The following is a 27,633-nucleotide window of genomic DNA, read 5'->3' as shown; positions in this document are numbered from 1 at the left end:
AGACAGAAAGAAAGACAGACAGAAAGAAAGACAGAAAGAAAGAAAGAAAGACAGAAAGAAAGAAAGAAAGACAGAAAGACAGACAGAAAGAAAGACAGAAAGAAAGACAGAAAGAAAGAAAGACAGAAAGACAGAAAGACAGACAGAAAGAAAGACAGAAAGAAAGAAAGAAAGACAGAAAGACAGACAGAAAGACAGACAGAAAGAAAGAAAGAAAGACAGACAGAAAGACAGACAGAAAGAAAGTCAGAAAGAAAGACAGAAAGACAGAAAGACAGAAAGAAAGACAGAAAGAAAGACAGAAAGACAGACAGAAAGACAGAAAGAAAGACAGAAAGACAGAAAGACAGAAAGAAAGACAGAAAGACAGAAAGAAAGACAGAAAGAAAGACAGAAAGACAGAAAGAAAGACAGAAAGACAGAAAGACAGAAAGAAAGACAGAAAGACAGAAAGAAAGACAGAAAGAAAGACAGAAAGACAGAAAGAAAGACAGAAAGACAGAAAGAAAGACAGAAAGAAAGATAGAAAGACAGAAAGAAAGACAGAAAGAAAGAAAGACAGAAAGACAGAAAGAAAGACAGAAAGACAGAAAGAAAGACAGAAAGAAAGAAAGAAAGACAGAAAGAAAGACAGAAAGAAAGAAAGACAGAAAGAAAGAAAGAAAGAAAGACAGAGAGAAAGAAAGAAAGATCAAACATTATGTTCCAGTATTAAGAGTCATATTGAATAAACTGTATTAACCTGTAAGACGTGTAAAGAAGGGGGGGGGGGGGGGGGATATGTTAATAAAGCAGCATGCTTCTTGCATGTCCTATGTTGCTGTCAGTCTTCTCTGCAGTCATGGCAGCCAGGACATTCACAAGCTAAATAAGGTTGGGGAAAGCATGAATAATTAAAGTGCTCTCTTTTCAACACTGATCTTCTGAGAGATATTTATAGCTGCTTCTGCGCCGCCCGTGCTATTCTGAAGAAAGGCTACCTCTCACTCTCAAACACGTCAATACCTCCCAGAAACCCAGAGACGGGCTGAGGCTGTATGAAGGCTGTCCTCTACACCATCCTGATTACTATCATGGTTACATGTCATCAACATGCGTAAGACAAATCCAACATTTAAATTAGGACTCAAATGTTTGTTAGTGACTGAGATAAGTGATTAGTCAAAGACCCCTCCATAGAGCAACCTTTTGCTTCTATTTAACTGCAGGTCTGACAGCTGTCCCATTACAAACCCCATGATTGTTACCTGAGGACCGCCCACACCAGACGAGCTTCTCTATGAGGTGCCAAAGGAAACACTATGTTTTAGAGATAATATATCTGTGTTACACAAATTTAAAAATTTTTTTTTTTTGTTCTTTACCATCAGACTGGACACCCCGACCCCGCCCAGATTTGGACAGACGTAGTTCCAGACCCCAATGCTCCCACGTCGGATCTTCTGACCCACAGCGAGCTCCAAGAAGAAGAGCGGGATGCCGATGATGAGGAGGAGGATAAAGTAGGGAACCAGATAGGCACCTCAAAAACACAGGGAAAATATTTTTAAAGCATTTCAAGTTAAATATGCAAAGTACTATATATATATATATATATATATATATATATATATATATATATATATACATATATCAGTAAACATCAAGGGTCATATTTAAACCAAGAAGGCCACACGTCCTGCCTCTGCACCCATGGTGTAAGGGCTAATTGGTGAGCAAGGCTGCAATCTTGTTTTACATCAATAATTGTAATGTTTATGTTGTTGTTGTATTTCACCAATAGTTATTAGTTAATAAAAGGAACTTCTAAAAGTATAATCAATTTTACTAACAGGTGCAAAGAAACTGCATATGAGTATTCAGCATTCATTCATTCACATGAAAAAAGTCCAAATGGCAAATTTAAATCTTTGCTTGTTCGGTCGTGAATCACTTTAGAAGTTATGTTACTGGGTTGCTGGTAGCCTAGTGGTTAGTGCATGTGCCCTATGTACGGGTTTGAATCTGACTCCTCTCCTCCTCTCTCCCCGATTTCCGACTGTATCCACTGTCTCTAAGTAAAGGCATAAAAAGTCTAAAATAAACCTTAAAAAAGAGGCTGCTTTTTGGAATAAGTCACACCCATTCCTGCATATTGCATAATAACAATCACACACACACACACACACATACATACACACACACACGTTACCTATGGATTTACTAAAGCACTTTTATTCCAGCCCATTATGATTTTTTAAACAACAATTTTAAATCCATGACCGATTTTCAACCCGAGCGGGTTGTTGTAAAAAGTGATCTATATTTTTGTCTACCTCATTTACATGCACAAGACAAAATGTTTTTGAAATGTCAAATAAATCGTTCAACAGCTCAACAGGAACAAACTTCACCAAAAACTTCAACAACAACCTAAGAGCTAAATCAGCCCATGCATTAACTGAACATTTAACAGGGAATGTCCTGTATGTGATGAGTACAAAAACAGTTTCTGTTCATCAAGGTTTCAGTACCAGTGGCAAGTAAACAGTTTAGAATCCCTTTAACTAAGCATGATGTGTTATTCAGTAAACTATATTAAGCTTACTAAGCACCCATCTCCCTCGCCCATCTCAAACAAACAGGTCTCTGCTGCACAGATGAATTTTCTTTGAATTTCATTTTCATTTTGATGGAAGTCTAATTTTGTCCCTCTGCAGCTTAATCCAGAGAATCAGGATACTACTGAGTTTTATGAAGCGAGTCATGATCCAGGACTTATAAAAGGCAAACATGTACGACTATTAATACATCCAAAGTAGGAATTACACTGAGGGGTGCACACATTTGATAGAGGTCGAGTAATGGTGTGGAGGAAAGAAAGGAGGTGAGTTTAAATGTAGCGAGACGTTTTGGACCTGTGCCATGATACTCACATCCGCTTAACATAAATCCATTCAATCACAGGATGTTCAAACTATACAGAGTTACAGAGTGACGAGTTAGAAGTGATAGGACGTAGAAGACATTATGAAAGAGACGGATGGAAGGGAAATAACAGAGAGGAGAGAAGGGCCCACACAGCGATAAATCCCAAACAACACAGAGCTCTAATGTGTCTGTAATTGGCGGCCAGACAGACAATTACAGGGTGAAAAATGGACGCTCACCAGGTCACGTAACGTGATGGTCTACTGTCAGTAAATCCTCCCATATTGGTTCTAAATCCTGCCTGTGTGCAGTAAATCAGCAAACAAGAAGTCATGACAGAGTTGTAAGCAGCAGCATCTCTATGGAGCCATCATGTACTCCTCTCACTACATGTACCCACACCAAAATAAATCCTCATTACTATTAAGTTACATTCAGTTTTGAAATTGAGCTCCTCACTGTTTACCAGAGTATCAGTCGAGCCCGGCCTGCCCTGTAGTAATCAATAGAGCAGCTATATTTAGATGGGGCTGCTCTCTGAGTCTGAGCACTTCTGAGCTGGAAGGACGTGAGTTTCATGTAGTTTGTGATGGTTGATATCACCAAATGTGAAAAGAAGCCAAGTGGATGTTAATGTCATACATGTTCAATCATTAATTTATCTCTCTGTCAAATTGTGGCAAAAATATTAGAGAGATTTTTTTAATTTTGAAAAGAGAAACAAATGATGGTTGAGAATTATTGCTGAGTCATTCTTTCAAAGGTCACAAATGAATATAAAGGTAGAAAGTCTGATAAAATGGGAAGAAGAGAAGAAAAAGAAAAAGAAAAAGAAGGAGAAAAAGAAGAAGAAGAAGAAGAAGAAGAAGAAGAAGACAAATATTGTACATGCTGACACTAAAATGTTGATATGCTGATATTTTGTAAGCATGTGAATATAAGCTACAGGGGAAAATATTACCATGCAGGGTGAATGCAAATATATATATATATATATGTATATATATTAATATTATTAAGTTTTTGTTCAAATCAGAATATTAGCTAGTAGATCAAAGTTCTTAAACATCTTGTGGTGGAACTGAATGTACAACAATACAATTATTAAAATATTTGTAGTTACGGAGCCATGGTAATAAAGCTTCATAATTGACTAAATAAATAAAATGTCTATTTATTTTAAACCCCTTGGGCTCTATGTTCCTCGTTCCCCATGTTCTCCTTTATGTGGGCAACAGGAGGGTGTAAAGTCCTTCCTAGTTTGTTGTTGTTTCTTTAAATGTGATCACTCTCAGTATCTCACCTCCTCCGTTCTTCTGGCACAGGTAAGGGAATCGCCACACGTTCCCCAGGCCTACAGAGAAGCCCACCTGGGCCAGGATGTACTGCAGTTTGCTGTTCCATGCGGGGCGTCCGTCATTCTCGGGCACCTCTATCTGAGGGACTTTTTTCCCAGCGGCCCCTCCGACGTTCAGGGAGCTGTTCTTGTAGTCCAGCGGCTCCTCGTGTGCGAGCAGGTCAGCCACCGATTCTGTGACGTGTTCATGGCTCTGCTCGCTCTGCGTCACCTTGCTGTTCTTAGGCATCAGGGTCGGGGAGGGGGGCAGGGGTGGAGAGAGAGAATAGAGAGGGCGAGACAGAGACTGGGAGGAGCAGGATGAAGTGATACAGGCACGGAGGATATATGGATGGAGGTAGATTTTAGGGAGATGTTGAAAGGGGACCTCAGGCCTGTGTCAGAAAAACATCAAGATTCAAATGTAATGACATTTCATTATAGCACCATCATTTCATATTTACATTTTTAAATAAAATCATGTTTTATGCACTTAAATGGTATCATTTAATGTCCAGCTTTCTTTTTCTGGCTGTGATCCTTGAATAACATTTCATACACTCACTGACAGAATGATTCCTCCATTTAGTGGTTGGTTAAGCTTGTAATGAAAGACGCTCGGTTGTAAACACATGGTTATGTCTCTCCTGTGCCATGAAGATGTCAAACATAAAGACAGGAGGCGATTCATCACACCTGAGCGTTAACCTCATTCTCTCAAGAATAAAAAATAAAACACAGAAAATATCAAAATTCCACAGATTTTTGTCCCTCACGCAATGTTTTTAGTCCTAAAAAAGTCCCAATCCTGCAAATTGTTCTATTTAATTTTCCTGTTCTGCAAAGCTTAACTTTAGTGGAGCTTTTTTTCTCCTATAAATCCCATAATCCTCTGAAGCCTTGCAGCAGCAGCAGCAGCAGCATCCGTCCATCCTCACCCCTCTTCCAGGGAGTGGTTGGTTCAACCCAAACGTAATGGAAGGAAGTAAACATGATGCTTTGGATCATGTGTTCTCCCGATCGACATCACAAGCCTCTGTGTAGTCTCATAACTTATTAAGCGACATGTTTCTCCATTATACAAATCTGCCACCCATGAAAAACGACATGAGCTTTGTATTTTGTTTTTAACCTATGGGGGGAAAGATAAGAAAACAAAAAGTATTTTAATAGAAACTATGAAGAAGTGGCTGCACCTCTAGAGTGACGCAACAGCAGTGATGCACACGTGCCTTCATCGTCACAAGCCTCCCAGTTTACATCAGCCTGAAACAAACTCTACCTCCAACAGCACTTTCTATAAAAAGAGCACAAACTTCACTCTCGGAGCTACAAACTTACAGAACCTGCTTCTTTTGGCTCCAAATATGCATCCACTTTACATCTTTGTGTATTATTTTCCTCCCCAAACCTGCACCGGATTTCCTCCTCAGTGCATGTCAAGATGAGCCTATGATGCAATAATCCAGCCACCATTCACAAGTCTTCATAATCCTGTGTGCATTAACTGTAAAACCCCGGCCCTGCTTTTCTGTCTTCTCATTCAATCCCATCCTGCAGCAGCCACGTAATATCAATCAGAGGCAGCAGCATCCAGCCAGCACGGGGGACCAAAAACACATCAACGCACCCAACCAATAATCCTCATAAAAACGCAAAGTTCAGACGACCCCGGCCCATTTTTCTGCCACAGTTAAGGCATGTTTTCATGGCCTGAAAGAGCCTTTTGGAGGGCCTCGTGTTGCCTTTGACCTGTGTCGATCACAGTGAAGATCTATTAAGTTAAAAAATGAAGAATTGCTTTTACCCTTTACTGATCCCTGCTGCACCTCTATTATTATTTGTATTGATAAGGGGGAAACATGCTCACATGAAGGGTATTTTTTCACCTCCACGTCATAAAAATAATTTCTAAATGACTCAATCTTGTTCTAAATAAGACAGTGTTGAGCAACTAGACAAATACGATGAAGCTCCTTTTTGGATAAATCATATTTCTGCTCTAATGTACAGACAGTTTGATTGACATTTATTTGCAACTTTATCTTATGTGACTCTGTGTGCTCAGACAAAAACAAAATTGTGTTACCAGATTTGATTAAGGTGAGTTAATATCTTCTCATGGTTGGTTTTTAGTCAACCAACAATCCAAAACCTAGATATCTTATCACATGTGGTCCAGAAAAATATTGAATCCTCCAAAATAAATGGCTGGAATAAGAAACTCTGGTTAAACGTTCCTGAAAATGACTAATTGAACATCAAAAAGGTATTCATTCACCTTCAGTCAGCGATTCAAGAGATTATTGGTTTGAGCTCTTACCAGGATATATTTTAAACACAGTGTGTTAACAGCTACATATTTAAGCTACTAAAGATCTGTCTCTTACTTAAAGAACATCCATTTTCGCCTCTGATGACCGACTTGCGAGTATGTTTCTGCATAGAAATCCCTGTTATGAAATCAAACAGGCAACTGTCCAACAGCAACAGGGCCACAAGTTCATCTTTAATTGTGACAACATGCTCTTACATGTCTCTGTTTCCGCTGTTGGACGTCATAAAATCATCCGTGCCCATGCATCATCAGGGATAATAAGCATATTGATATTTTCTATGAGATTTCCAGCCTCTCTTGGTTAAAGGATTTCAAACAGCAGACTTTGCAGGTATCAGTAATCAGTCCTGTTTAAAGGTCCACACTTAAATCGATTACTGATCCTGAGATTACAGCCTCAAAAACAAGTCTGAGCCTAAAATGTATTAATCAGCTGTTTCACAATGCAAATTACTTATTTTTTTCCAATCCCAAACCACTGATTTGTAATTCCAAACCTATTGGAAACAGCCAAAACACATCCCAGAACTTTTTAAAACTACACAGAGCCAAAGTATCATATCAACCTCCTCAAATTAATAACTAATTTTAAATGTATAACCAAGCTGAACTAAACAACTGCAGTTGAGTTAAAGCTCCTGCATGTTCTGACTTATCAGCATCACAACACAGATCAGTCAATGTGAACACCAGGACACACATCTGGCGCTGACGCTTATAGCCCTGCCTGCATCTGCTCTCTCATCTCTGCTTCTGCTGCTCAAACGGAGGGATGCAACGACTTTTAAACACAATCAAGGTCACGCATGATTATCTTCTGACCTTTGGGTAAATTAGAGCACAATTCTGTGGAGATGCAAATTGTAAACGATGAAAGACAAGTTCTACTGAAGCTTAATCGACATGTAACAAAGCATTTGAAACGTGTTTTCAAGCTGTAGTTCAACTTTTTGCAGAAATAAACTGTCTTTATCTTTTGAAATCCAGAGGATATGACTTACCGCGCTGGTTTACCTCACAGAAAAAAAAGACAGTTGAGCAAATGTGGAAAAAAAAAAAGATATATGTCGCTCCTTCTTTAGCTGCGATCAACAATATGAGGATGTATTATAGAGACAGTGTGTAGAGGCATGAGTACATCCGTAGGGCAGCACTTGCGAGTCGTTGTGGTACGGACTAAGCGCTGTCAGGACACTGGAGGACGGAGGGATCACATGCTCCTCTGCCCGACATGCAGGGAGGAGAGTCCGGGACGCACCGTGACGCACAGCGCGCTGCTCATTAACAACAAACACAAACGATCAGCTGCCACTCACTCTCTCCTGTTGTACGAGACTTCTCAACATGTCATGGGGGGGGGGGGGGGGGGGATAGGGCGCGGATTTGTCAAGGTTATCCACTCCTACCTGAGGAAGTGGGTGTCTGACGCAGCTTTCGTCACTCCAATTGATAAAAAATGTAAGCCATTCAGCTGCACCGATAGGACAGCACCACGGGATGCTTGGGGGAAAAAAAACACATTTTCAGGCTAAAGGTGATAAAAATAGAGTGGAGGTTTGGTTAACATTTTCCTAAGAGCACAAAGAGCACAAGAGCAAGCCCCTTTTTAAACGCTCAACAATGACTAAGTAGAATAAAACTCATAATAAATACATGAAGAATAAATGAATAATACAGTAAAAGGCAGAATGGAGGAAATGTGGGAGTTGGAGAAGAGCAAATTTGTTACTATGACCTTTGCTCTGATGCAATATAATTTACTGAAAGAAGGTAGGAGTACAATTTAAAGCAATATAAAATACTGTAATGTAAGATACATTTAATAAACACAAGAGACAAAGATTGATAATCTCAGCATCATCAGTGGTATTTATTTCTACAAACACCAAACATTTCACACATCAGGATATATGAAGTACACTCTTCAATTGCAATAAAATAAACACACTGCGTTATACTCCCTGCTCAGTTTTATCTCTCACTTACTCACTTACTCACTCACTCACTCACTCACTCAATATTATTGTTATATTATAACGATATTAATTAGGTATTTACGGGGGAAAACGTTATTTATATAGCACCTTTAAAAACAAGCGTTGAGAGCTTTGACAACCAAGCACAGGGACAAGAATAAGAAAGTCACAAAAACAAGCAAATACCAAAAAAATAGGCAAATCATGAAACTTAATACAGCAAAATCACTCACACAACAATCTAGCCAAGACCAAGGGCACAAAACAATTGGAAACAGAGAAGAAAGTGTGACAGTATTAAAAAGCAGTCAAAGAAAAATTATGAAAACAATAAATAGAAAGAAAAAATGAACAGAAAGAAAGAAAAACATCAATAAAACAGAATAAAAGAGGTCAAATTAAGAAAATAAAACCATCCATGAAATTCACAACAAAAGTTGAAGAAGGGCAACAGATGTATTTGTTAAAATAAGAATTCTATCATTGTACAAGCCCTCTCCTCTGCCTGCCTGATGGAAGTGAGTGAAGTTAGGGGGTGTGGCTTCAAGGGGACAGCAATATTTTGGGGTAAAACGGAAATAAGAAGTCCAAGTCATCGTAAGGTACAGAGTCATGGCATGAAAAAGGTTTATTATTGAAGGATCATACTATGCTTGATTGTAATTAAAAGCAGGGGTTGGTGGAGGTTGTTGCATGCTCCCACAGAGCAGCTCACCATGGCTGCTGGATCCTCCAGTGGAGAAGCACAAGGCCATGTGTGTGGTTAAGCCAGTCAGGGAGAGGTGGTCATGGTCATGGAGTCGAGACCTGCTTTGTGACCAGCATATAAAACTATGCTAAGCTTTCAATAAGCTGTTGCTTGTGATGAAGCTCCAAATTATGGGTTGGATATGCCCCCTCCAATACACACAAAGCCATGGCTAAGTCCTTAATGCTAAAAACAAGCCCTCTCTGGGTGGAGAGGCCTCTTGTCCAGTACCTGCTCTTTGCCTACACCCCTATGGCGGCAGTTCTTACTACAACACCACTGTCTTGTCTTGCATTGCTTGCCTGTTTAGTTTTGTTTATATTCCAGTTCATTATGGTTAATCAAAAGCATGGTCCAGAGTCCAGAAACAGGAAGGCAGAACATGGAAAAGAACCCTGGACAATCTCTCTGTTAGCCAGCAGTCCTTACCACTTCACCACTAAAATCCCTCACCCAGTTCGACTGTTTAGGTTTATTTAGTTTCCAAGTCATTATGGTGATTCAAACTCGTGGTCCAGACATGCAGAACATTCGAGCTGCACAGGGAAAGACATGGTCTGGAGTTTGAACCCTGAACCAGCTCACTGTAAGGAGGCAGTCAGAACAACCATGCCACTGGAATGCCTTGCTGATTTTTGCTGCAGGAGCCAAACCCATAACCAAATAGATGTGGTAGTGGCAGTGCTAACTACCATTCAAACATGCCACCTTGCATTATTTGCCTTCACATACATATTATTAAAATATATTATTCTCCATTGAGAGTCGGTCCCACTCCCCCACCAATAAAACATCAATGTCTCTGTGATCCACGTTTAAGTCCCTGGACTTGCTTTGTTTGGTCATTTCTCTACTTAACATTGGACATGTGACACAACTGGTCACAGGCACAGTCATCCAGGGGACCACACATCTTTCCCCAGCCTGCTAGATGATCTTGTAAAACCAATGATATAGAGAAGGAAGATATAACAGGACGACCATTTTTCATCCTGACCTTATTGGGATGGTTGTCATTATTATTATCTGATGTTTTCCCAAACTTGTCTCTGCATCAAAACATCTGTCATTGTGTAAGTACATGGAATGAAGTGGCTTATCTCTTAAAAAAGTCCTGATTGGATATCGCCTTTACTGCAATTACAGTTCATATGCTCTGTATATGTGGTGCTTTGCAAAAGGTGTTTGTTTGCGTTTGTCTTAAGTTAAACAAACACCAAAGTGAAGAACCTGAGACGGTCTGAGGTGCTTCACTTTTATTATTTTTATTCCTGCAGCCGGCCCTTGCTCATTGGTGACGATTTTGACGCACCTTCTAGGAGCTGACTCCTGGGAGCGGTTGCTGTGGCAACCTCAGGATCATATGACAGACTTTGTCTCATCTCTGCTCTCTCCTTTCTACATTCCTTCCTCAATAAACACATGTTTTATGTAGTTGGATATCAACAAATTCATTTTAACAATCCCTAACATGTGTGTGACTTGTAGAGTTTAATGTTTTGTTAGTTTGCTTAAATTGTAGGAAGTTTCTGTTAGAACCCATGGAAATTAATACTTGTTTTATCAAAATCACAAGTCATTAAATTATTAATCATTCTGATTTCTTCTCTTTACACCATCTTTCCTTATTCCAACCTATCTCTTACCTGTCAGATTTTTACTAGTGTACAGTGTAGTAAAGTTGATACTGTTTTCTCACCGCACTTTTGCTTCAGCAACCTTTTGGCACCTTGTTTTAAGAGAGAAAATGTCTGACAAAAAACCTCTAAAAGAAAAGGGAAGACATGTCTGGGGTGACAGAACAGGACTGAAACAAGCCTAAAAGGACAACAAAGTCTGATAACTTTAAAAACAGGGAATATAATCTTGAAAAAAATGAATAAAGAAACAGTTTTCACAATTACTAGCAGGGTTATTGAAGTGCTTTTGACCCAGGCAGACTGGCTTGCTGCAGGGTGTCTGCTAAGTGGACAGCTGTGTGTCACTGGTAATACATGCACATCATTTTGTGGGTTTATTAAGCCTGCATCAGCAGCCTCACAGGCCTGTGGGACTGTTGGCACAGTAGTGCTGCTGCCCTCTCTGGTTAGCAAATGACCGAACAGTCCCATCTGGGCTGGGGGAGCTGCAGCTTTGTTCTGCCTCCACTAACCCTGAAATGTCTTTTTACTCAGACCTGCGTTTGTTGTACAAATGAAACTTATTTTCATCTGCACCCTTACTCTGAAGATCTACAGAGTTTGGGGTTTTGTAAAATCTCAGAGATTTGTTCTTGTTGATCCAGCACTAGATGTTACCTTGCATTCTTTTTGTGTCTTACTGACTTGCATTCACTCTTTCAGTGATGTTTTTATAAATGTATACTGTCTTAATGTCATGTGATAGCATGCTAACATTTGCTAATTTGCACCTTTAGGAAACTGCTAGTGTTGCAGGTATTTTGATCACAAAGTCACACACTTTGGGTCGTATGTTTGTGCATCTTATACAGTCAAGTTGTCATCAATGTTATTGTATAATATCCTGAGGAAGACAGATTTGCTTCTACAGTTAATGCAAACACAACCAATACTTGTTGAGACAAAACCCCAAATGTCAGTGTCATGGTTGCATTTGAGGACAGGTTGGGGATCCTCTGGAAACCATGCATATCTTTAAAATATGAAATAGCAATCTGTTCAGCACTTCTGTAAGAATCAAAGTTGAGACAAAGCAACAAACTGATGCAAAGCATGATTGACATATTTTCCAGTCAGTTTATTGTTTCAGTATATGTAACATCACTCTTTGGTAAGCTTCCCAGGCCAGATGTTACTACAGCCTTTTTTTACTTATTCTCTTGATCACTTCACTTTTCTTTCATCAGCATCCTGCCATTTGCTTCCTGACACAAAGCCTCTGCATTGCATCCTTCTTAATTCTATGGAGGATTTTCTCTCTGAAATCTTTAATTCGAACATCCTCAGTTGGTGTCTGACGTCAGCATCCTTTCACGGCACATTTCTACTCCTCTCTGCTGCTCACCTTCATTCGCCTCCGACTTCACATTGTCTCCTCGTCTGCTTTGCAGCACCAACTGCCCCCCCCCCCCAACACACACACACCCATACCCACTTCCACTCACGTGCGCTCATGCATTCTGCATCTGCACCGCCACATCCGCCCAGTACTTTTCCTTCACTCCAGTCTCATTTATATTCCTCCCTCCCTGTCCCTTTTCCCCAGCCCTCCCTCCCTTCCCTCTGTTCCTCCTCTTGAGTTTTGCGCTGTCTGGGTCACTCTGCTCCTAAAAAAGCTCCAGCCTGCACTTAGCTCAGTGGTATAATATATCTAGTCCATTACTCTTGTTTTAAGCAGTTGAAAAAACAAAGTTACATTCACAATGTGTTGGACTGATGTGAATTGATGAGATAAAGCAGTTATTGTCTACCTATTTTTTCACCCTCATGTCTGACATTGCTATCTTGGATCATTGCATGGCTGCGTGCAGTGTGTGTGAAGGAGAGAGTGTGCAGTGATAAGTTCTTATTTTATCTGTATCCACATTTCTGTGAGTCTTTTAGGCATATTCCCTAAAGTGAAGGGATGTCGGACGCTCCGATTAGCCAGAAATCACTACAACACTGGAGCATAGCCTGTGAAACAAATCCTGATTTTCTTTCAGAATAAGAAGTTAACAAACGCTCTAAATTGAGCATCTTTACATTTTGTATCTTCTATTTTACACCACAAAGGTAAAAAAAAAAAAAGTCCAACAGTCTTGTCTTTCTGGTTCATTTGTGAATTTATCCTTACAGTGTTGTAGCACCTTCTGCTTTCCCAGAATGCATAATTTCTCAGGGAGGTGTTGGTGTGGTGCAGGTGCTCAGACATTGAAGAAAGTGGGTCATTCTGGGCTCTGACAGTCACACTGCAGTGTTCTGCATCTCCACAACAATCCAGTTTCACATTTCCCTACTCAGATGTAATCTAAAGCTGTTGTATGCAGAGAGTGGTATCATTACATTTGCATCCAAGTAACAAATGTATGCATTTAAATTGTGCTAGGATGCTGCCGAGTTCTGAGACACAGTTTGATAGTGCATGATGGGAAAGTAATCACAGATTGCACATTGGCTCAGGTTAGACAGGTGAAGGATTGATTGTATTTTTGATGCCTAATTATAGATGTACACATAGATCTGTTACTCAGCATCTGTCTGACATTAAAGCCTGGGTGCAGTGTGTCAGGCCATACTGTTCACCTTGGTGATACAAACAGAAATTAAAACTCATGACAAGCTTTTTTTCCTCACTAATCGTGAACAGATTTTCCCCTTTGATGCCTCATTAATAAAAAACCTCCACATGTCATTCTGTTTGATGGTTAGTAACAGATGATGCCACTATCAGTTACTCTTTTACATGTGAGACACTTTGGTTGACACATTTTACAAACAGATGAATGCTTTGTTTGCTACATTGAAGGAGGTTTAAACAACTGAGCGGGATATTGAAAATAGATTTGAAACATGAAAAATGTTTCCCCCTCATTCTATCTTTGCACACTTTAAGCCCGTTTGAACACTGGGTGACAGATTGCCTTGCTGGACCTGTGCGATGTCATGTGATGATCTTTAGAGGTACTTCACCAGATGGTCTCTCAAAGAGGGGCCAGTCAAGCTTGCAGGGTTGAGGGCAAAGCTCTCATCCAAATGTTTTTGGACAAAATAATCCTTTTCAAATACGCTTACAGCAGAGCACGCTGCATTTTTTTTTATTGTTGGTACAACAAGGTTAATGCAACAGATAATACGGATGGACTCAATGAGAAAAAAGGAAAGCAGATTAAATTGATTGAAATCAAAGACTTAAAATTAATATACAGAGGGGAGACAAAGTCATTTTGTTACAGATGATAAAAAGAAAGCAATCTTTTTTGCCCATTTTGTTTTGTAAAAGTGAACTTTATCAGAAATTATGTTCAGATAAACGAAACTGAAAATAAGCCAAAGGAACAGACATCTGCATGCATGGCGGTGCATATATAGTATGATTTCATGAAAAAAAATTGAGCTAGAAGTTTCTGAGCTTTAAGTGTGACAGCTGAATAACTCTATGACCACCTCTCTCCCTGCTGTTGGGCAGACTAATCCTAAGCGTGGGAGCGCCCTACATACGTGCCTCAGCATTTTGTCCCTTTGATTATGGACTTTGTAAATAGACTTGGACTTGTAAATCACTTTTCTTACAGTCAAAAGGTAGGATACATTATTTGTGTTAGTCTACACTTCCTGTTCCTGTGTTAAGTGCATTTGATGTGGAAGTATAAGGAACCCCTCTGCCCCCTAGTGGTAACAATATGTTTGTCCAGGAATCAAAAGTAGAACGGCTGAACACTTGAGACATATAATATTTCCTCTGTTGTATTTGTGTTGTTGTTGTTGTTGTTGTTGTTGTTGTTGTTGTTGTCGTCGTAAAAACACATCTTAGGTTAGTACAGCCATCATAACATATTTCCACAACCCCATATTCATCAGCGGAACAGAAACCAAAACACACATTGTGACCTGAAATAGCAGCCTAAAATAATTTCTTCTGAATTTTTTGCAGCTCCTTAACAAGAGCATGAAAATATGTCATATGAACTATTACAACACCTAAACACTGCAAGGATTAGATTTCAACTTAACATGTTCAAGAAGACTAACTGAAAAACTAAAGTAAATAAAGTCTTTATCAATTAATCTAGGCCTATCTACCTCGATTTCCAAAGCACTTTATCATCAAGCTACATTGCATGGAGCACTACACACTTGTATTTCTTTACACAGCTTATCACTTCCTAGTAGACTATCGACTGCTGCACATGTGCAAACAGATTGTTAGAAGCTCCACCCTTTGCCCCCAACTTTCCATAAAGTGATTTTTCCTGCCTAGTCAACACAATGTCAATGTCCTACTTCAAGGACATGATAGCCTTCTTCTTGTACAAAAACTTTATTAGGCTACTTTATTGTACCTCAGATATGCTTCCTGCATGTAGGCATAAAAAGGTCTCACACAGGCCTACAATATTTTGATCAATTTTAATTTAGCCATCGTTCAAGACGTAGAGTTACCTAATCTGAAACGAATAGGCCTACCTAAGACTTGTCAAATCTTTGTGTGACAATCATAACCTTTATCCGACAATAATAACCTTTATCCGACAAGTTAACTTCTGTCGTCTGAACTGCACTTTGACCCCAATAGACAGCCGCACCCTTCTTTATAATAGGCGAGCAGTCATCCTGTTCACATGAGTGAAACCAACACAGCCAATCAATTTCTTCTACATGCGCAGAGGCGGGACTTCCGGTACAGTACTGCAATTTTTTCCAACATGGCGGATATGTAGCTCGTATCAGAGTGAGGGGCAAGCCGCGTAGAAGTTAAACTAGTTTAGGTTCATTTAAGTAGTAAAAAGTGTATATTCATATAGTTTTGGTGTCTTTAGACGACAGGCCGCTGGAAATGAAGGGAAAAGAGCGGTCACCGGTGAAGAAACGCCCCCGGGATGTAGATGTTAGCAGAGACCGAGGAGGAAGCCACTCGATCGGCAAGAAGACCGGAGCAGTGCCGGCGGTGGGAAGTAACAACGGTAACGGCTCGGCTCAAAGCGGGACATCATCCAGGAGGAGTTTGAACAATGAGAAAAGAGACGCCAGGGACTTAGGTGGACACAATTCCTCCAGTCGGGCTAGCGGTTACGACTACGGAGGTGTCCCACCGAGCAAGCCGTATGGCGGCGCTGACATCTCCGCGGAAACACCCAGGTCTCGGCCTCCGTCAAACCCCGAAAGTGAGTACAAGACTCTGAAAATAAGTGAACTGGGCTCTAAGCTGAACGACGAGGAGATAGAGGACGGACTCTTTCACGAGTTTCAGAGATTCGGGGACGTTAGTGTCAGAATAGGTCGAGAAAACGACGAGAAGGTGGCGTTTGTGAACTTCAGGAGGCCAGAGGACGCCCGGGCGGCCAAACACGCCCGCGGCAGGCTGGTGCTTTACGACCGGCCTCTGAAGATCGAGACCGTTTACATGAACAGGCGAAGAAGTCGCTCCCCTGTTTCAAAAGACAGTTTCCCCTCAGGACAGAGGCATCTCCATTCCCAGAGACAGCTGTCCCCCACTGGTCTGGGGTACAGAGACTACCGGCTACAGCAGCTGGCTCTGGGCCGTCTCCCTCATCCTCCTCCTCCTCCTCCACCACCTAACATACGAGATCTGGAAAGAGACAGAGATTTTTCAATGTATGATGCGAGGAATAGACCCCCGTTCACCCCTGAATGTGCTGTTTACCGTGAGGAGGACCTGGTGAACCCTGAGGACGACCAGAGGGCAAACAGGACTCTGTTTCTGGGCAGTCTGGACGTCAGTGTGACAGAGAGTGACCTGAGGAGGGCGTTCGACAGGTTTGGGGTGATAACAGAGGTGGACATAAAGCGAGCAGTGAGAGGCCAGAGCAACACCTATGGCTTTATCAAGTTTGAGAATCTTGACATGGCTCATCGTGCCAAAGTAGCCATGGCAGGGAAAGTGGTGGGCCACAACCCAATCAAAATTGGCTATGGTAAACCTACACCCACGACCAGGCTGTGGGTGGGAGGTCTTGGACCCTGGGTTCCGCTAGCTGCACTGGCTAAGGAGTTTGACCGCTTTGGGACCATCAGGAATATAGACTACAGGAAAGGTGAGGTGTGGGCTTACATTCAGTACGAAAGTTTGGATGCTGCTCAGGCTGCATGTATTCACATGAGGGGCTTCCCTCTGGGAGGCCCTGACAGGAGACTCAGGGTGGACTTTGCGGACACAGAGCACCGCTACCAGCAGCAGCAATACCTGCAGCTCCCCCTCCCCCTGCCTCACTATGACATAGTTCCTGAACCCTTTGCTCACCGTCTTACTGACTCTGTGAGAGTGAGGTCCCCTCCACTTTCTGCTCGCTTTAGAGACAGGGACCTGTACTCTGGTGCTGAGTGGTCTGGCCTTGGTGTCCATGACAGGATGCGAGGATCTGGCTTTGATCCTTTAGATCGTCTGGAGAGGCATTCCTGTGAGACCTGGACAATAGAGCAAGAGCGTGAGTTGCAAAGCAGAGATCTAAGTCGAAAAAGGAAACATTTAAACGATGGTTTTCGGCAGGATCATTCACCTGACATTAATGACTTTGCTCTCCGTCGTCATGGCAGCTCACTAGAGCGCAGCCCTGGAGGGAGCAGCAGAGATGGTGGACGCTGTAGTGATCCTGAGCGTTTACCTCGCTCTGGCAGAGCCACCCCCAACAGAGAGCGCCAGGACCCTGGCTTTGGAGAAAGGAAAAGAAGAACGCTTAGCCCAGCAGAGCTCGGCTCCTTCTCTGAGAAGGAGCAAAAACGCAAAGTCAGTGACTCCTCGAAGAGCCCAGCAAAAAAGGAGAACCGTGAAGGACGTCTTTCCTCCCTGTCTTGCTCCAAGTCTGATCAACAGTCAAAGACAGCAGCCGGGGGCCAGAAGCAAAGTGAGATCTGGCAGGGCGTCCTGCTTCTAAAGAACAGCAGCTTTCCCACATCACTGCACCTGTTGGAGGGGGACTTGTCGGTGGCGACCAGCCTGCTGGGGGAGGGCTCCAAGAAGGGTCAAGTGTCGCAGCTAAAGATCAGCCAGCGTCTGCGCTTGGACAAGCCCAAGCTTGATGAGGTGTCTCGTCGCATCAAGGCAGCTGGCTCCAGTGGATACTCCATCCTCCTGGCTCTGCCTGGGAAATCTGATGAAGGAGGGGTCCAGGACTCCAGCATCTCAACAGAGAGGCCTCTGAAGAACCTGGTGTCCTACCTGAAGCAGAAGGAGGCTGCAGGGATCATCAGCCTCCCTGTGGGAGGCGGCCGTGACAAGGATCATGGAGGAGTCCTTCACGCGTTTCCACCATGTGAGTTCTCACAGCAGTTCTTGGATGCCTCTGCCAAGGCATTTGCCACATCAGAGGACGACTACATGTTGATGGTCATTATCAGAGGAGCATCATGAGAGAAAAAGAGCAAAGAAAATGTTTCTTTTCACATTCATGAACTGTTAAACTGTGAGTTGTAAAAACAGATGACAGGGTCTGCATGGTAGCTTGGATGTCTTACTGTTGTAAGTTTATAAAAAGAAAAGTCTAATTGAAGTGAAAACATTTGATAAATTGTTGGAGTTAATTATTATTACATGTGTCATGTTGCCTTCTGCGACTTACTTATCAGATAAATTTACATCATCCCAAGGGTGCTCTGCTGAAAGTAACTCAGAGCAGTTCTGTGAATCAATTCTTTAAGTTTCCTTTTCTCATTCAAAAGAAACACAAGTCCTTTTGGTGTATTTTTTTATAATGTCTGCCAATAACAAAAAGAAAATTTAAGATCCAAAACCAAGTATTTGACCTTTCTTTATCTATTCTCAGCATAGACTTGACCAGTCAGCATCAGCAGGTTTGCAGTACTGAATTTATTGTATAGCTTGCCTATGAAAGAATGAAGTCAAATTCATGTACATAAAATCTTTATCTTGATTCAGGAAATATATCTTTTTGCTCACCAATACATCATATTCCAGATGTGCATCTGTGTTACTTTTTAGCTGACAAAGTAACAATTATAAATACTTCCTAAATCACAGTTGTATTAGAACAGCTCTTTTAGATTTTGTCAGCTATTGTGTCAACCTAAAAAAAAAATGGGGAAAAGTAGCTGTATGAGTTCTTCTAATATCTGGCTTAAGCACTGTTTTTCCTTGTATTTGTTAAAATGCACACGAGAGCCTTAAGTGTTATAGTATAATCAAAACCATAAATATCAATGCTTTATTTCTTATCCACACCAGGAGGTTAAGTGACATTACGGGGTGAAATGAATCCAGAAGTGGTATGTAGAGGTGGACTCAAGCAGCAAGCTCCTGTTCATTATAATACAGTTAAATACAACAACCCTGCAGCTAATAGGTCATTTAAATTTGACGAGAGAAGAGAGTTTAATCTGTTTATTTCTGACAAGAAGGTGTTTTAGTGAGCTGCAGAGTGTTCAAAGGTTCTATGTGGGGTTGCAACTAATGATTATGTTAATCATTTAGAGAGCCACTCATTCTATTCTTAAGTAATCAATTATAAGAGCTTTAAAAAAATCAGATGATAGTACAAAATAAATCAGCACCTTCGGGGAGCTTTTCCTACAGTGATGTAAAAGAAGGAATATAAACTTAAACACATTTTAGAAGTGTTGATCATCAAATTCTTGCATGTGTGCTTGAAGATTGACAGTTGACAAATGATCTGGGCTCTAACTGTTATCATACTCTGACAAAGCTGATTGCAAAAAAAGCTACTGCCTATCATTACTTTTGAATGCGATGAGCGAGACAGGGTTGCTTTTGTGTCCACCTCTTTTATTTTGTACTTTATTGAATTCTTTTCCATTTGGTTGCAAAGTAATTGACGACATTCTTCACTTTTCTTATGCTATAATCCACTTAGTACAAAAACTACCCCAACAAAGCATGAACTATTGATAATGAGAAAAGAAGATGGGAGTGTATAAATTCGGAGCGTTATGTATGCAATGTACATTTCTGATAACGGATCAGGAGTCTGTAAGTTGAAAATGTTGCTATGCTATCACCTGGACTTGTGTGATTGAAAACCTCCAGTGGCCTTACACGCCTTCCTCTGAGCGGACTGTTAATCATTCTTTTTCATGATTTGATTTTTGTGTTTCCAATGGGGGAGAAAAAAAAGAACAGATTTGTGCTGTATACTCAGGATGTCTGGAGAGAGAAATGGAGAACATCAGTGCTCGAGGGCCTAAGAAGTAGAAACTGTCAGAAAAAAAACCACAAAGTGCAACATGCACTTGATTTTGTCTCAATAAATTTACTCTTTCGTGGGAAACACAAGTGCCTCGGAAGACAACTTTTGTGACCTTTCTGTTCTTGGAATTGTCTATCAAACTGTAAAGGCTTTATCACTTTGACAGCAGGAGTCGCCTCGGCAGAAAGGAGCAGAGAGGAGACGTGATAATGGAGGGAAGTCGGCCTCCATTTCATTCTGTTGATCATTTGTTTGAATGACCTCTTCGTGAGGACACATAGAAATGCAGCCGTACTTTAATCGTTTTTTCAGTCCGTCTGAAGGCAAACCTAGAATCACTGTCTCGTCAGATATGTGGCTTTTCCTCAGTCTCCTCTGGCCTGTGTTTTCAGAGGCATGGCTGACAACCAGCAAAGAGCGTCTCAGCGGAGCCACAGCAGCGCTCATCTTTAGCCATCGGGCTCCTGCAGCACACACTGTTGTTTCAGCGCCCGCAGCAGCTGGAGGTGGAGTCGTGTTTATTTGTGTATTTGCTTTTTGTCCTTGCATTGGAGTTTTGAAGAAGATAACTGTGCTCTCTGTGTGTGTCACCTTGTGCCCGAGGAGAGGTGGAGACAGATTCTGAAAGAAAACTGCAGAGGATAAATTCCTTCCTAATCTTTAGCTGAAGTGTTGGTATGATTCAAACACCCTTTGAAAGAAAAGTGATAGTATCTGACTATGGTTAAGTCAGAATCTGCTGCAAGATCTCCTGCCCGTGCTGCTCCAGACTAATGGGATCTAAACAGCTTGCCTTGAGCCCCGTGTTTCCTCACAATGCCGTGGCTGGGATTCCTGCTTTCCTGGAGCCGTGATGTTTAACAGGTTTGAGTCTCACCCTAGCTGTTTTGCCTGCTGGTCCACAGATGAAGTGTAAGAAGGCCTGTGCTGCTGATATGGGTACGTATTGAAATGTTTGACGACAAACACCAAAGTTCATTTAAAAGCCGGTGAAAGGAATGAACTAACTCTTAATGACTCAACTGAAAACAAAACTGAAGCAAAGACTTTGTACGTTCAGGAGAAAGAACTGTAGTTATGACACTTCTCTCTTAGAGTCCCCAGAAAAGCCACTTCTACTAATCTGAACATAATGACATATATTAGTCAAATAGAACTCAGATCTTAGGTAAAGCAGCCGAACCACAAGAAACTATGAAAACAATTAATTAAAATGAACTTCATCAAAAAAAATATTGATTTGTTTTTCTGGATGTCACAATTATTTAGTAAATGTAGACCGCTTTAATGGAGCTGGTTTGTACTGATCCATGATGTACAGTTCATTTTTTAAACAATCTAGTTTTTATAATCTTAATCTATTAAAAAAAAAGCAAAATACAGCTACTGGATAAATGTTGCCAAGTCTTTCCAAGTCTAATTTGAGAATAGTTTAGTCAATTACTCTAAAGATTATCAACCAAATGTCAGTAAGTAACAGTGTGGGAACACTTACAGACCTCTGAGCTTGGATTGCCACTTGTAATTGACGTGATGCTGTTAATAATCCAGTCAAATAAAATAAAAAATAAGTCACAGACAGTTAAACTTTTACCTGTACTTGAGCCTCCATTCATTTCAACTCAGACTTTGTTTTTATCCTGTTTGTAAGCGAAACCATTAAACACCATTTTCTCTATCTGAGCCATTTGTTCAGCTCACAAATTAAGAAGAATAGATATAGTCTAAATATTTTTATTTCCAGTAAGATAAGTCAAAACAATAAAGTGCCTGGTCCTATTTGTTTCCTGTTAGACACGGGACCTCCAGCAGTAATGATGCAAGCAAACATACAAAAATACACAGTTACAAAATCCAGCATTCAACATTTAGCAGATGGAACATTGCAAACATTGCATTCCTTTATTTTTGATTTGGTTGTTTCTCTGTGATCAGGAGCTGTGAACCAGATTCTGCACACATTTTCAAAAGGTTCTGTTCCTACAGCAGATTGAACAGAAGTGGTCTGAATGAACGGCTAACCTTGTGATGATTATCTAACAGTGAAAACAGGAAGATAAATGTTGTTCTTCATTTTTTTTGTACTTTTGAAAGTTTATGCTTTCTTGGAAATGTTTGATGATGAGCTGGTAGTAATCAAATATTCAGTATTTCAGGTTGAATCTCGTACCGCCAAGAATGGAAGAAAACTCCTCTGTCAGAAAAGACTCATCCACCTGCAGCCTGAACAAGCTCTGTGAGCCTCTTAGCCTACAAGTTAGGTAAGTACACACACACACACACACACACACACACACACACACACACACACACACAAATATATTTGTGTTACTTGTATTTTTGGTGCTTGAATAAAGCTCGGAAACAGAATTCAATGTTGTGTTTTCTTTCCGTGACACCCATCCTGTCTCATCACATGATTACAGGATATGCAGTAATTATACCTTCAGTCCTGTAGAGGGCAGAGTAAGATAGAGATTCCTCTTGTCTTGCATTTATGTCAAAAACTAAGACAAGATAAGATGAGATAATACTTTATTGATCCCCAGAGGAGAAGTTCAGGCATTGCAGCATAAAGACGAAGAGAAGTAGGTAATACAAAAATCAAAACAGAATAGGAAAGATAAATGCAAATAAAACAAGAATAGGAAGTATATACAGAAGAACATACATAGTGAGGTGAATGATGACAATGTGCAGTGAATGGCAGGTTAAATTACCAGTCTGAAAACAGTTTGGGGTGGACAAAGCATAGACATTTATCTTGGGTTAGATTTTTTAAATGACAAATGTTTTTGTACAAAGAGACCTTTGAATTCTCCTTTATATGATCATTTTTTTCTGATAATTTTCCTTTTTTTAAGTGCACACATTGGATGAGAAAGAGAAACAACTCAATCAGAAACCAGACTGGCAAAGATCACCCTCACCTGTTTGAAACACCTGCAAAACAAACACACGTGTTTTGGGAGCAACAGCATGGAACTGATGATTTCTTTTTGGTGTGTGTGTGACGAGATCACAGACAGCGTGCACTTGTGAACTCGTAGTTGACATAAACAGAACCTTTATATATTCAGTCACCCAAAACTGAAACACAGAGCCAGACGTTCCCTCACACCAAATAACTCTATCTGATAGTAAACTACATGTCTTCTTTTACTCCTTATACTTAGAGTGTGTATGAACCTCATATGTCAACTTTATTATACTATTATGTTATATATATATATAATATTTTGTTATTTACAGAACGGGTCTGAAGAAAAAGTGACTAGAACTTTTATCAGATCAGGTTTTGTTTGTGTTCTGGTTTCTGTCCTAAGTTAGTTTGATATATAAAACAAAGTAAACTTACATTTATGTTTCACAGACACTATAGTGTACCACTTTCAAATCATTAAAGATTTACCTGTACATTTAGAGCAATATTTCCTTTACAGAACATTCATATTTATGTTTATGAATTATTCTTTAATTGTTTCAGATGATCCCTACATTAAACACAACTAAAAACTATAACGCAGGGTGACTTCAAAATAAATCCATCTACGAAGTTGTACATTTTTTTTAAAAGCCCAGACCTGATGGCTAATTCTATCAGTGAGATAGAGCAGTGGTTCCCAAAGTGTGGGCCCTGGTGGGCCGTGTGGGTACTGCAGGTGGGCCGCAAAAAGCCCTTCAACCAATTTTAAGAGTAAAAGAAATATCACAATAATGTTGATTTACCATGAGTGAACCCTTTAAGTGATTAGTAAGGCGTGTCATGACTATTCGTATTGTTTACTAAACCTTTGTGTCTATCTTGCCATAATATCATGTTGTCATGTCCAATAATTTACCCTTACTGAAAGTTATAGATGTAGTCAAAAAACATTTTTTATAACGGGCCCCGGAGTAATTTTGTATTTCAAATCGGGCCGTGACAGAATTGATTTCAATTCTCTATGTATCATTGTCTGGATGTCCTGCAGGTCTCTTCCAGCCGGTTGAAGGAAAGGTCATAGCACGTTCTGTACAATGAGCATAAACACTGATCCACCACCTGACAAAGCAAACGTTGTTTTGGGAAATGAATGATGAGAACAGTTAATTGCTTTATATGTTATGATAAGAGAGCTCAAGTACATTAAACACACAAGAAAATCATAAAATCTTATTATACTAAGAACAGTTACACATAAAGACACAGAGACCAGCTTCAGGGATATGCACACCTGAACAAATGTACAGCCAACTGCTACCAATCTCAATGCTTAGAAAAAAAACTCCATGCCGTCTGGTGCAAAGGATCGTGCAGTAAATGTTTTCTGCATAAATTGTATGATCAATTATTCATTACAATGTTCAGTGTTTGTGTTGCACTATATTAAAATGTTTATATTATCTTGTCAACACCACATTTATCAATGCATCACTAAAATCACTGTATAATGTAACACAATCTATCAGCCCCACATACCCCCAGTCTCCAGAATCATCCTACAGTTAAAAAAAAAAAACAACCTGTAGTAAACATGCTGTCTGAGGTTATTAAGCCGAACTGTGTAAAACCAATATAGTGCACACTTTTAATATTTTGAATTCTGTAACTATAAAATGCATTGACTGTATTTATTGCTGTGCACCAAAATACAATTATTCATTTAATGTGAAACTTATTAACTAACAAATCTGATTCTGACTCTGTGCTCTTTCCTTTTTTTTTTTCACTCTCCTGCTGGGTGCAGAACAAGGTGTACTCCTGGATGCTGAGTGCTCTGCATCAGCAGCAACAGCTGGGTTTTTGCTGTTTACAATGAGATACGCTCAGTTCCTCACACCTTAAGAGAGGAAGTTATTAACTTTACTTTTGACAAATAAAAACATCACCTCTCATACCTTAAAGTGGGCATATGGTTGGTCAATTATCCCATTCATAAGGAGAATTTGAAATGCTCTTAACTATTTTTCTCAGGTTTAAATGTGTTTTGTGGCCAGCAGATGGCAGAGCACACAACTGAGCTGCACAGTCTGCCACTTCAGCATTCATGTGATTCTCCTGGGAGGGGCCTGAGGACAGGATGAGTCATCTTACTGAGAATTCAGCCTCCAAAACACAGATGCAACTGCCTGCCAGTCATTCATTGTGAACAGGCGCTGGCTTACATTCACGCCATCTGTGTGTGTGTGTGTGTGTGTGTGTGTGTGTGTGTGTGTGTGTGTGTGTGTGTGTGTGTGTGTGTGTGTGTGTGTGTGTGTGTGTGTGTGTGTGTGTGTGTGTGTGTGTGTGTGTGTGTGTGTGTGTGTGTGTGTGTGTGTGTGTGTGTGTGTGTGTGTGTGTGTGTGTGTGTGTGTGTGTGTGTGTGTGTGTGTGTGTGTGTGTGTGTGTGTGTGTGTGTGTGTGTGTGTGTGTGTGTGTGTGTGTGTGTGTGTGTGTGTGTGTGTGTGTGTGTGTGTGTGTGTGTGTGTGTGTGTGTGTGTGTGTGTGTGTGTGTGTGTGTGTGTGTGTGTGTGTGTGTGTGTGTGTGTGTGTGTGTGTGTGTGTGTGTGTGTGTGTGTGTGTGTGTGTGTGTGTGTGTGTGTGTGTGTGTGTGTGTGTGTGTGTGTGTGTGTGTGTGTGTGTGTGTGTGCGCGCGCGTGTTGTTCAGTGATCTGAGATTTTCTTTGGGCTGCTCTATTTGTTCTAATTATAACCTGTGATTTAATAACCAGAGGGGGGTGCGTCATTCTGCTCTTTCCCACTTTAACACATGCATTGACACACAGCTATCATTAACCCTCTCATGCCTGCTGTCAGATCAATAGTTTCCATTCAACATCTTAATAATGAAACAACTCTGTAATCAATCCTGCATTGCCTTTTTTTGAATGGTTGCTCACACTTAGCTGCTGTTGCATAAAGAGAGGGTAAACACGGTAACATGAGACTGAACAGGGAGCACGGGCGTCCCTGCAGACCTCTTCAATGATTCATCCTGCAGCGAGGCAGCAGGAGAGGGATCACACTGCAGCAACTGTCAGACCAACCTCTTCATAAAAATCAACTCAAGTTTGATCCACTGTCACTTAAAGAGATGTGATATGGCATGCTCCACTCATGCTTATCTACACAATATCAAGATAACACCTTGAAAGAGAAATATGAGACATACATTTGATGAAAAACACCAGGATGTCGGAGGTCAACATGGCACTGATCTTGCTGGCTGTCCTCATCTCAAAAAGTGAGATTCAGTGTTACTGAAAAGTAGGCAGTAACACTGGAGAGAAATGAGTGCACACACAGGACTCCCTTGGTAAACAGTTTCTGCGGAGGTCAGCCGAGACACATGCTAACCCGACAGACTAAAGTCTGATCTTAGATGTAAACATATATCATCAACACATCTGTGCTATCACATCTGGAGTGTACATAAAAGTTTGACGTTCGGGGAAAGAGACAAATGTTTGCACAAAGAAAAATAACAGGTGGATAACCACCAGCCAAAAGTTAGCTTAGCTTTAAGACTACACAGGAGTAGGCCTATACATCGCTAGCATGATATAAAACAAAATCTGACTTCTTGAGTAGTTGTTGTCACCAACATGTCATTTTTACAATTTAAACTTCTGTACCTTTGTTGAGATTATCAAAGACAAAGACAAGCAATTTGTTTTACCCTCAGAAAATCAATTCCTCACTGAAGTCAAATATTTCCTAAATCACAAACCATTCCTTTAACTTTTTCAGTTTTGTAACTTCAGGTGGACAAATTCAATGCACAACACCTGACAGGTCTTTGTTGCCATGTTTTTGTAGTTTATGAACCACAGGGTTAATAAAGACAAGAGATTATGCAGGAAACAAACAGTCACTTTTACAACATGATTGCATATATTAAACTTAAATGTGTTAACACAGAAAAACAGAATATGACATATTAAGGACAATATAAGTCTGTAAGCACTGAATGTGCAGATTCTCATCATGGGACTCAGTCTTTGGTTATAGGTGACTCTCAGGGGCAGAAAGACATACACACAACATTAGCATACAGAAAACATAAACAATTCAATAAAGTGATGAAACTGCATGAATTATAATCAGATGACTGTCACAATGTCATAACACTTCCAGAGGTATTATTGTCAGAGACATTTAGTTAAGGTGTTGATAAAGTAATCTTGATAAAGCACCATGTGAAATTAAAGCATAAAAGTACATTCACAGTACATTGCTACATCTGTTACCGTCACTGGCATAGTATGTGATGTGTCATGAGCAGCTTGGTTTTATTGAGTTAAAAATCAGCTATTTGCAACTTAAATAAGGTCTTTTTTTTTAAACCATCATTTGTATTTGACTATTTCCTTTTTTTTGTAACGATTCCATATCCAGATGTGTAAAAACAACAATATGAAGGTTTTTCAGCAATTCAACAACTATCAAGATAGGTTTGAAAGGTTTTTCTCTTTATTTATGTTTTATCCCTGTCGTAGCCTGCGTGTTGGATGCTCTACTAGCTA

At 40.4% G+C, this 27,633-nt stretch overlaps 2 protein-coding genes across 2 annotated transcripts in view; one reads left to right on the top strand and one right to left on the bottom strand.

Moving 5' to 3' along the window:
* LOC132977403 (sodium-dependent neutral amino acid transporter SLC6A17-like) overlaps window positions 1–7,906 on the bottom strand; it is a 22,405-nt gene extending 14,499 nt beyond the window's left edge. Inside the window, exons 1-3 of the mRNA XM_061041935.1 lie at window positions 7,586–7,906; window positions 4,214–4,641; window positions 1,365–1,522 (exon numbers count right to left, since the gene is read on the bottom strand). Coding sequence (XP_060897918.1) covers window positions 1,365–1,522; window positions 4,214–4,496 — 441 coding nt within the window. The 5' untranslated portion in view covers window positions 4,497–4,641; window positions 7,586–7,906. The remainder of the gene's footprint in view (window positions 1–1,364; window positions 1,523–4,213; window positions 4,642–7,585) is intronic.
* A 7,734-nt stretch (window positions 7,907–15,640) lies between these two features.
* Window positions 15,641–20,256, top strand: LOC132977401 (RNA-binding protein 15-like). The gene has a single exon (XM_061041933.1). It carries the CDS (start codon window positions 15,804–15,806, stop codon window positions 18,333–18,335), a length of 2,532 nt encoding a protein of 843 aa, XP_060897916.1. The 5' UTR covers window positions 15,641–15,803; the 3' UTR covers window positions 18,336–20,256.
* Window positions 20,257–27,633: the final 7,377 nt, after the last annotated feature.

This window comes from Labrus mixtus, chromosome 7, assembly GCF_963584025.1.
Source record: "Labrus mixtus chromosome 7, fLabMix1.1, whole genome shotgun sequence".
Classification (NCBI taxonomy): domain Eukaryota; kingdom Metazoa; phylum Chordata; class Actinopteri; order Labriformes; family Labridae; genus Labrus; species Labrus mixtus.
Note: the sequence above shows the minus strand (reverse complement) of the source record. Positions and strands in the feature narration are given on the sequence as shown.

What these genes read in the sequence shown, in the direction of transcription:
- LOC132977401 (XM_061041933.1), top strand. Translation starts at nt 15,804, where the DNA reads ATGAAGGGAAAAGAGCGGTCACCGGTGAAGAAACGCCCCCGGGATGTA.